This window comes from Vombatus ursinus, unplaced genomic scaffold, assembly GCF_900497805.2.
Source record: "Vombatus ursinus unplaced genomic scaffold, bare-nosed wombat genome assembly UNPS02014820.1, whole genome shotgun sequence".
Lineage (NCBI taxonomy): Eukaryota > Metazoa > Chordata > Mammalia > Diprotodontia > Vombatidae > Vombatus > Vombatus ursinus.
This window is the reverse complement of record NW_020954598.1, coordinates 20,939,383-20,949,775: the sequence shown is the minus strand read 5'-3', so window position 1 is coordinate 20,949,775 and position 10,393 is coordinate 20,939,383. Positions and strand designations below refer to the sequence as shown.

The window sequence follows — 10,393 nt, the reverse complement described above, 5'->3', positions numbered from 1 at the left end:
CTCATTTAATCTTCACAACAACCAGGGTGGGGGGAGGGGGAGGTGATGTCATTATTCCCATTTTACAATTAAGGAAAGTGAAGCTGGCAGAGGTTAAGTGACTTCCCCAAGGTCACACAGCTATTAAGTATGAGGCCAGTTTTGAGCTCAGGTCTTTCTGACTCCAGGGCAGCTAGAGCCACGGGGCTGTCCTTCAAACAAAAACCAAAGCAAACGGGAGGCATCCAGTGAAGCATCCGGGTACTCTTTCTTCTCCTGTAACTTGCTGAGGACAGAGGTATGACCCTTAAGACATTCTAAATGGATACAAGCCACCCACATGTCCAGGATGTGGGTATGGCTCCTATCTATGTGAAAATCATGGCTACAGAGACTGCATACACCAAGGTCCACAGGGTCTTGCAGATAAGGTGTTTGATTAATGCTTATCGAATTCACTAACATGAATCCACGCTCAGATGGCTACAGGCCCTACATGTACCAAGGCTGTGAACACAGGTACATGTGCTACACGGTCCTATTCTGGGACAAATCATGGCTGCTGATCCTGCTTGTCCCAAGCTGGGCTGGCAGGTGGCCAAGGACACAACAGTCAACTCCTCCCTCCCAGGACTCACATTCTGGCCTAGACTCAGCCTGGGGCCCACCTGGGGGGAGGGGGAGCAAAGAAGGTGGTGGGGGATGGAGAAAGGGCTTCCTAAGAAAACAAGGAGAGCTGGAGGATCAGGTGTTGGGGGGGGGACCAGGGTGTAGTGGGGGTGGGGAGAGAGGGTCCATCGGACTGGGGGACCAGGCATTGGAGTAGAGGGGGGAAAGGATGGGGGTGTAGTGGGGGTGGGGAGGGAGAGGGTCCATCGGACTGGGGCGCCAGGCATTGGAGGAGGGCAGGGAAAGGATGGGGGTGTAGTGGGGGTGGGGAGGGAGACCAGGGGGCCTGGGGGAGGAAGGGCAGGGCAAGGCGAGACCTGGGCGTTCGGGGAGGTCGCAGATCGTTCGGACTAGTTGCCCGAAGGGGGCAATAGCCGGGGCAATACCTGGCGGGCTCAGAGGGCTCAGGGCAGTCGGGTCAGGGCCAGGGCCAGGGCCAGGTGACTGTGCAGGCGGGCGGCCCAGGGGGTGGGCGGGGCGGAAAAACAGGGAAAGGGGCAGAGGCAGGGCCCACGCGCGAGCCCTCTGGCGGCGGCACCCGGAGCTGGCTCGGAGGTGGGGAGGCGGAGCGCACTCCGCTCTTTCCGGGGCCCTCCTCCCGCTCTTCCCGGCCCAATCTGGGAAGGCTGTTCAAAGGAGGTGGGGTCGGCACGGCCCTCTCCAGCGCAGGCTTGCCTCGCCCTCGCGGGGCCCCGCCCCCCCCCCCCACCTCCCGTCTCCAGGCCCCATCCTTCCCAGAGGCCCGGGCCTGGGGACCCCGGAGGCAGCCGCGGGAACTGCAGCCCTGGCCGGCAGAGCAACTCTGCAGCCACTTCTGGAACTCCGCGTGCCCGGGCCCAGTGACGCGCCGCCGTCCCGAGCCCTCATTGGCTGCTCCCTGCCCCGCCCTCCCCAGGAAATCGACGTCTGCGGCGCAGCCGCCCGGCCTAGCTTGGCTCTGGGGCGGTGCTGGGCCCGGTGAGTGCGAGCGTCCCGGGGGAGGGGGCCTGGGGACGGCTCCGAGGCTCCTGGGAAGGCCTGACCCCTGCAGCGCTCTGGGCTGCCCGGGGGTGGTTGAGACTTGGGTGTGTTCATGTGCGTGCGTGGGTGTGGTGCGTTTGTGCGGACTAGCGGGTGTGGATCGGGGCTCACTGTGCGTGCGTGGAGGGGTCTGTGAACTTTGGCTTCTGGACCCGGGAGCCATTGTGGGGAGTCTGTGCCTAGGCGAGCGAACTGTGTTGGGGTGCAGCGAATGTGCGGGGGGGCTCGGGGTGCTCTTTGTGCACGTGCGGAGAGTGCCGAGGCTTAGGGTCCCACACTTAGAGCTGGAAGGGACCTTGGAGGTCCAGCTGCCTGCGTTAAAATGAGTTGTTTTGTTTTGTTTTATTTGTGGTTTTTGTTATAGACACCACGGTCTGTTTGCAGGTACACCTTCCTTCTGAACAAAGAAGTTAAGCAAAACCAACCAGCACCGCTGCAGCCGCAGTGGCTGACAGCATGCCACAGTCTGCGTGGTGGCTGGAGCGCTGGGCTGGGAGTCCGGAGGACTTCACAGCGTTGGGCAAACGTCTGTAAAATGAGCATAATCATAGCCCCCACCTCCCAAGGTGGCTGAAGTGCCTTGTGCCATAGACATGCCACCAGTTATTATTGAGGGCTCGATAGACAGCCTGCCCCACGTCTAGTTAGAGGGAGGATGCGATTTTCATTAAGTTCTAAGTGTAGATGCCTGATCCAGCTGTTTTCACCTACCATTTCCAACTCTTCGTGACCCCGTGGGTTTTCTTGGCAAAGACACGAGTACTTTACCATTTCCTTCTCCAGCTCATTGTACTGATGAGGAAGCTGAGGCAAACAGAGTGAAGTGACTTGCCCAGGGTCACAGATGTGGTAAATATCTGAGGTCAAATCTGAACTCAGGTCTTCCCTACTTCACTCCCAGTGCACTATCACTGCCCCATCTAACCGCTGACTCTGGAGGAGAGAGTGAGGCTGATGAATTTGCACAGCTCTGCCTCGCTTAAATCCAATTCATATGCCAAGTCAAGACATCACCCTGTGATGTCCTCGGTCCTCTGAGAACAACCACAAAAAAGTACTGCTATGAATATATTGGTATTCTATATGGAGCCTTTCTGTTTTTTAACCTTCTTAGGGTAAAGGGAATGAACACTTTAGTGACTTTCCATATAACTCCAAATTGTTTTCCAGAATGTAGGATCTAGTTCACAGCTCCACCAACATTGTATCAGTGTGCCTGTCTTCTAGTCCCTCCATCTTTAATAATTTTTGCCACTTTGGTGGGGGTGAGGTGAAATGCCAAGGTTGGTTTAATTTGCAGTCCTCTTATTAAAAGTTATTTGGAGATTATTTTTCCACACAATTGCTGATAGTTTTCCCTCCAAAATTGCAAGTTGTTCATTCGTAGCCTTCTACTGCTTACCTATCAGAGAGTGTGGCCCTATTTGAGGGCCCTTTTATCTTTCATCAGAGAAATTGAATGCAGAGATTTTTCTCCTGCTCAACCCTTTCTCTTCTTCTAGTTGCAGTGATTTTATTTTAAAATTTTATGTAGTTGAAATTGTCTATTTTATCTTTTACGATCACCCCTGTCCCAGGTTTGGTTAAGAACCCCAACCCCATCTCCCTTTTCCCAGGCCATAGTTGTAAAAGACACGGACTTCTGTCATCTGATTTGTCTTTGTGATGTGACTGTTTGTTTCCATTTAAGCAATTTGGAGCTTATCTCAGTGTAGCGAGGTAGGTGCTCTTCTGACTGTACTTTCTGCCAAGTTGCTTTCCGGTTTGTCCGGTAGTTCTGCTTGAGTGGAAGGTGCTTCCTTAAAGAGTTGGTGTTTGGAGTTTAGAGGACGACGGTCAGCTGCCCATTATTTTACAGAGAAGGAAACTGAGGTTGGGGTTGAGTGACTTACCTAAGGTCACACAGCTGGTTCAGTTGTTTCAGTCACGTCCGACTCATTTGGGGTCTTCTTGGCAGAGATACTGCAGTGGTTTGCCATTTCCTTCTCCAGGTAAGTTGCAGAACTGTATTCAGATCTATGTGTTCAGAGTCCCATAGCAGACCCTCCGCTCTTGGGAATTTTCCTGTTACTGTCGAGGGCACCATCATCTTCCATGCTTGCAATCATAGTGTGATCCTTGACTTCTCCCTCACACTTACTCCGTGTGACCCATCTGTTGCTATATCTGATGTCTCCTTCAGGTCCCTTTCTCTTTATTCACACGTCATCTCCTCCCCTGATTCAGGCCCTTATTACTTCTTGCCAGGGCTAACTGGTCTCCCTGCCTTAACTCTCTCCCTACTCCAATCCATCCTCTGGTGAAGGAAGGAAAGGAGGAAGGAGGGAGAGAAAGGAGGAGGGAACGAAGGGAGGAGGGGAAGAAGGGAAGAAAGGAGGGAGGGAGGGAGGAAACATTTATTAAAACTATGTTCCAGGGGCAGCTTGGTGGTGCAGTGGATAAAGCACTGGCCCTGAAGTCAGGAGGACCTGAATTCAAATCCAGCCTCAGACCAAACACTTGACACTTACTAGCTGTGTGACCCTGGGCAAGTCACTTAACCCCAATTGCCTAAAAAACAAAAAAAACAAAAACAAAAACAAACCTATGTTCCAGGCACTGTAGTAAGCTCTTTAGAAATATCTCGTTTGATACTCACAACACTTCTGGGAGGTAGGTGCTATTAGTATCACCATCTGACAGGTTTAAGTCACTTGCCCAGGATCACACAGCTAATAAATATCTGAGGTTTGATTTGAACTCAGGTCTTTCTGACTCCAGGCCCAGCACTCTAACCACTGTGCCACCTAGCACATAAAGGTATAAACAGGTTAGACTGAATAGATCACTGGGGATGGAGGAAGTTTTCCCATTGTATAGGTCCAGTGATGTCAGCCTGCTCAGCAAAGGTCTGCAGCTTCCTCTCACCTTCAGGGTCACATATAAAGCTCCCTATGTTTCCAAGTCTCCTTATACTTTATTTCCCTACACACACTCAGCAATCCAGTTACACTGGTCTGTGTGCTGTTGCATCTGTAGTCTCTTTGACTTAACCCTGGCTGTCCTCCCATGCTTGCAGTGCTCCCCCTCCTCCCCTCCTCTTTCTCCTTCCCTCTCTTCCCTCCTTCTCTTCCTTCCCTGCTCCCCTCTTTCCCTTCTTCCCCTCTTCTCTTCCTTCCTTTCCTCCCCTCCGCCCCTTTCTCTCCTTCCATTCCCCCTCCCCTCCTCCACCTCCTCCTTTCCTTCCCCCTCCTGTCTCCCCTCTCTCTCCCTCCTCTCTGTCCTCCCTCTCCATCTCCCTGCCCAAGCTTCCTTCAGTCTCACCCTCTGCAGGAGGCCTCTCCCCTTGCCACATCCCCTTCCCCACCAATGATTTCCCTTTTACCTAATCTTCATCAATCTTGTGTGTACCTGGTTATCTCATTAATTGTCTCTCCCATTAGAATGTGGACTCCTCAAAGGCTAGGGCTGTTTTTGCCTTTCTTTGCCTATCCTCAGCCCTTAGCACAGTAACTGGCAAGGAGTAAGTAATAAATATTTTTTGATCCACTGATGTACTGATTGTTAGGACAGCTAGGTGGTGCAATGAATAGAGTGCTGGAAGATCTGAGTCCAAATCTAGCCTTACATACTCCTGTTTGGGTGGTTCTGGACAAGTCACTCAACTGTCTGCCTCAGTTTCCCTATCTGTAAAATGAGGATGGCACAGTGGATAGAGAGCCAGGAAGACTCATCTTCCTGAGTTCAAATCTGGCCTCAGATACTAGTTGTGTGACCCTGGGCCAGTCACTTAACCATGTTTCCCTCAGTGTCCTTATCTGTCAAATGAGCTAGAGAAGGAAATGGCAAACCACTCCAGTATCTCTGCCAAGAAAACTGCAAATGGAGTCACGAAGAGTCAGACATAACCAAAGTGACTGAGTAACAAAATGAGGATGATAATGATAGCACCTATCTCCCAGAGTTGTTGGGAGATTTAAATGGGATAATAATTGTGAAGTGTTTAGCACAATGCCAGGCACATTGTAAGCACAACATAAACATTAAGCTATTATTATTATTATTACTACTGTGTATGTGAAAAAAAAGGGCAGCTGGGTGGCACAGTGGATAGAGAGCCAGGAAGACTCATCTTCCTGAGTTCAAATGTGGCCTCAGACACCTATTAGTTATGTGACCCTGGGCAAGTCATTAACCCTGTTTGCCTCAGTTTCCTCATCTGTAAAATGAGCTGGAGAAGGAAATGGCCAACCACTCCAGTGTCTTGGCCAAGAAAACCCCAAATGGAGTCCCAAAGAATCAGACACGACTGAAATGACTGAACAACAAAATGTGTAAAGGGCAATGTGTATAGGTGATAGAAACTATGTTCTGTGCCAGGCATGTTGTGTGACAAAGCTGCCAAGCTATTAACCAGTGCCCCCCAAGGCCTGGGGACCACTCCCAAGAGTGGAGGAGGGGTGCCCCAGAAAGGACTGAGGCAGAGCCCGGTTTAGGTTGTAGTAAACACACAAGGTTTTAATCAGATTAAGAGTTTTTAGGATTAGTAGGGCAGGGTGGGTGGGGTGGAGTGGGTAGGGTGGGTTAGGGAAGGGAGGAGTTAGGGAGGTTTAGAATCTTTCCAATCACATCAGATTCCTTGCCAAAGGGAATATCTATTACCCAGTGACCTCTGGGTCAAGTATTCCATTTGCCTCCAGGAAAGTTAAGTGACTTTTACAGCTGGCAGATAGCAGCTGGAATTCAGTCCCAAGTCTTTGGACTGAAAATCCAATGTTCTTTCCATAGCTGAGTCATAGAGTGGATAGACTGCTGGACTTGGATTCCTGAAGATCTGAATTCAGATTCTGCCTCAGATGATTACTTCTCTCAACCTCAGTTTCCTAGGATGTAAAATGGAGATAATAACAGCATCTACCTTATAAGGTTGTTGTGAGGAGCCAATGAAGTGATACATGTAAAGCACTTTGCAAATCTTAAAGCACCATATAAATGTTAGCTATTATTATTCCAATTTCACAAATATATAAGATCCTTAGATTGTAGGGCTGGAAGGAATTGTAGATCAATTCAACTGTTTTATTTTACAGAAAAGGAAACTGAGTCCCAGAGAGAGAGGAAGATGCTTAACTAAGATCACACAAGTGGCAAGTGATTTAGGATTTTGGTCCTAACTCCTGACTCCCAGTTGAGTCTTTCTTTCACCAGCCCAGGGGTGGGGAACCTGCGGCCTCAAGCGTGGCCCTTAAAGGGCAAGCACCCCATCTCCGACTCTAACCCTTAAAGGGCCACACTTGAGGACCTAGAGGGCCCCATGTGGCTTTGAGGCCGCAGGTTCCCCACCCCTGGCCAAGAGTGTCAGATTATAGCCATGGGTTCAGAACACAGAGAAGTTTGAGCAGGGGAATTCTCTCGCTCAGGGTGACGGTTTTGTGGTCCTCATTTTCCAGTTTTCCTTTTGCCTATCAGTAAACATTTCTTTGGTGAAACTCTAGCCTTGTCCCTGCTGAAAGGTGATAGGGCTTTCTCTCTCTTCCACCCTGAATTCCAGAGGGAGCAGGGTAGGGTGCTCTACCCTCCCAGTGGCTGTGGATAGTGGCAGTACACTGTTCTGACTCTATTCCCAGGCATTGAGCAGGAGGGGACAGAGACTAGGCCTTGTGCGGCAAGCTCTCTTCCCGTGACTCGTTGCTAGGGATGAAGAGGAGTTTCTGTGATTTGGGCCAGTGAGCCCAAGGGACACTGTATGTAGTTATACGAGGACCACGGGAGCATATGGAGAATGCACAGCACCTTTTGGGCTCAATGGAAAAAGTGTCTTTGTCATTCAGGGGGTGCTGTGGGGGGGGCAGGGACATGGTATCTGTGTGTCTATGAGATATGTAAGGGAGATGATATGTTTCTATATGAGGTGTGTGTGTATGTGTATGTAGGAGGTATGTGTCTATACATGCAAAGGAGAAGGCCTGTATATAAAACCATTTGTAAAGGACACTGCGTATGCCTGAGGAAGGGACGCAGAATCAGGCCGGCAGGGCTGGAGGGGGCCTCAGAGAGCACCTGGTGTAAGCTGTCCCTGAATAGGAATGTTCTTCCCATATTCTCATCCAATGATCATGCAGCCGCCAATGGGGGACCCTCCATGCAGCTATAGGTTACTTTGTTGGCAAGTAAGGGCAGGCTCCCTGTTCCATTGGGACGTCCAATATGGGAAGGGGGCTATGTGTGGAGCTTAGTACAAATGTCTTGAGGACCCAGAAGCCTTTGAATGTTGGGGTGGGTCCCTGAAAAGGTCGAGAGGCCCAGCCCCAGATGCACCTGTTCATACTCCAAGCCTGGGAGAATGAGAGAGTAGCCTGGCCCTAAAACTAATATTGTCTCTGACTACAGCTGGGGGATGGGCTAGAATCCTTTCTCCGGCCAGAAGTTCCACTGGGGTCAGTTAGATGTAGAGTCTGTTGAGAAGTGTGTGGGAATTCCTTCCCTGACTCTCAGCCATCCTGTTCCCTCCAGGGCATGCAGGGCATCCCAAAACTGCCCAAGGGGGTCCTGTTGGCCCTGGGCCTGCTCCTTACTATACTGCTGTACCTGGGACTGCCTGGTATCCCCCAGCCCCTCATCTGGACCTGGGACAGCGACAATGTCACCATCCTGGCTGGCCTTACACACAGCAACTCTTCAGTCTTCTACCGGGAGGTACAGCCCCTTCACAAGCCCCACAGGTGCATGTCCTTTCTACTTGGCCCAACCATTGCCTGACAGAGACCCCTCCATCATGGTCCTGGCCTCCTAGGGCCACTGTCCTTCCCCCTTCTGGCTGGTGCTTCAAGGATGCCTGGCTTCCATACCCTCGAGCTGAGCATCCTCACACCTAGGTTTGAATCCTAGCTTTGCTGTGAACTCTCTGTGTGACCTTTTAAGAAAAGCCCTCGATTTGGAGGCAGGGGACCCGGATTCTTATCTTACTGCCAGGGTGACCCTGAGCAACCCTAAGTGTGGGTTTCCTAATGTGAAAAATCAGGGGATTGGATTAGAGGGTTTCTACGGGCCTCTCTAGCGCTGACTCCTGATAGCCTATGAATGCTGTGACCTCTCTCAGTATCAGTTTTCCCGTCTGTGAAATGGGGATCATAATTTTGGCATTGTCCACTTCACAGGGTCACATGAGAGAATGTGTAGATCAAGTGCTTTTGTAAATTGTAAAGCTGGTCTCACTGTCCCTGGGACCCAGACTTAGCCTTTCTCTGGGCCCATCTCTTCATGCCATCCCTCCTCCTCCAACGGGATGAAGTCCAGTCTTGATACTCTATCCACTGGGGGGAGGGTTGGAGCTCTTTGGGAGAAACGAGGAGGGGTGCCTCCAAAGAAGATAGAAATCCTCAGAAGGTCAGTATGGTGGAAACCTTTCTCACTCCAACGAAGGGAAAGAAATCCCCTTCTCTGCCTCTCCTCGGGGTGGACACCTGGCTGAGCTGGCCTGAGGCTGGGGGGAAGCCAAGGGGTGGGAGGGAGCATCAGGCTCCTTGAACCTCAAGGCCATGCACCCTATCTTTCCACAGGATTGAAGTGGTGTTACTACATGGGAAGGCCTTTACTTCACACATCTGGCAGCAGCTGGGAACACTGGAGAAACTGTCCCGAAGGGGATACCGAGCCATTGCTCTAGACCTCCCTGGTGAGAACCAGGATCTATGTAGGGGATCCTCTAGGGAAAGAAGGTTCCAAGGCTTGGTGGCTTGACGGCTGAGGGAAGGGCTGGGAAATGAGGGGAAGGGCTGTGGGAAGCCTTCCAATCCCACCTTCTCTGTGTCCCCTTCCCCCTCCGCCCCCAACTCTATCCTTGTCTCCCAGGTTTTGGGAACTCCTTCCCCTCCCCTGCAGCCAGCACAGAGGCTGGACGGGCAGATCTCCTGGATCACATCCTGCAGGACCTGGAGGTCAAAAACCCAGTGTTGGTCAGCCCCTCCTTGAGCGGCCTCTACTCTTTGCCCTTCCTGATGCGTACTCACCGGCAGCTTTGTGGATTTGTCCCCATTGCTCCCACCTTCACCGAGAACTATACGCAGAAGCAGTTCTCGGCCATCAAGGTACGCCTGGCTAGAGGGAGACCCACTTAGGGAGGGTGTATGGGCTGGGGGAGGGGCATGATGAGTTCAGGGGAGCCCCTGGTCAGAGAGGGGAGGCACAACTTCTAGAAGAGACCTCAGAAGCCATGCAGTCCAACCCCTTTGTTTTTTAAGTGAGGAAACCGAGGCCCAGGGAGGGGCAGAAAGTGTTGGAGGCAAGATTTGAAGCCAGCCCTCTTCCTCTGGAGCCACCATATCCTCTGGCCTCTTTTGGAGGTCCTGTCCTCAGGAGACCTTGAGCTGAGGAGGAGATGTGGGGTTTTGATTGTTGGGATCAGAAGGGTGGCGTTGAAGTTGGAGAATGTAGGGTCAAATTGTGGCTCTGCCGCTTCCTACCAAACAGCTAAACCTCTCTGGACCTCACTGTCTTCATCTTGGTCCCCATTCTGCTAAGAGCAGGGCGACATTGTCTCATCCTCAGGGGGCCCCGGGACGGGGTTGGGAGGGGAGTGGGAGGCATCCCCAACCACTGTGGAAGCAGCCCCAGGCATATGTGCTTCTCTGCACAAGGGATCCAGTTTATACATTGGTTGATGGCGTTGTGCTGAGAACGCTTCCCCGTGGAGGTGTACCTCAAAGCCAGCCCTGAAGGAGGGCAGGGACCTGGGAGGGAGCTAGAA

At 51.7% G+C, this 10,393-nt stretch overlaps 2 protein-coding genes across 7 annotated transcripts in view; one reads left to right on the top strand and one right to left on the bottom strand.

Annotated features, from left to right (window-relative positions):
- ABHD14B (abhydrolase domain containing 14B) overlaps positions 1 to 1,132 on the bottom strand; it is a 5,949-nt gene extending 4,817 nt beyond the window's left edge. The window contains exon 1 of one of the 4 annotated variants that reach the window (XM_027837037.1): positions 1,035 to 1,132. The gene's annotated coding sequence lies outside the window, so the exon portion shown is untranslated. Of the gene's footprint in view, positions 1 to 965 lie in introns of all 4 variants that reach the window. The other 3 variants (XM_027837038.1, XM_027837039.1, XM_027837041.1) reach the window with 3 other exon arrangements.
- Positions 1,133 to 1,539: 407 nt separating this feature from the next.
- Positions 1,540 to 10,393, top strand: part of ABHD14A (abhydrolase domain containing 14A) — a 9,498-nt gene continuing 644 nt past the window's right edge. Inside the window, exons 1-4 of one of the 3 annotated variants that reach the window (XM_027837044.1) lie at positions 1,540 to 1,605; positions 8,161 to 8,369; positions 9,207 to 9,322; positions 9,499 to 9,734. In XM_027837044.1, the coding sequence (XP_027692845.1) occupies positions 8,164 to 8,369; positions 9,207 to 9,322; positions 9,499 to 9,734 (558 nt within the window). In that variant the 5' untranslated portion in view covers positions 1,540 to 1,605; positions 8,161 to 8,163. Of the gene's footprint in view, positions 1,606 to 1,690; positions 1,713 to 3,637; positions 3,660 to 8,160; positions 8,370 to 9,206; positions 9,323 to 9,498; positions 9,735 to 10,393 lie in introns of those variants that run through there. The other 2 variants (XM_027837046.1, XM_027837045.1) reach the window with 2 other exon arrangements.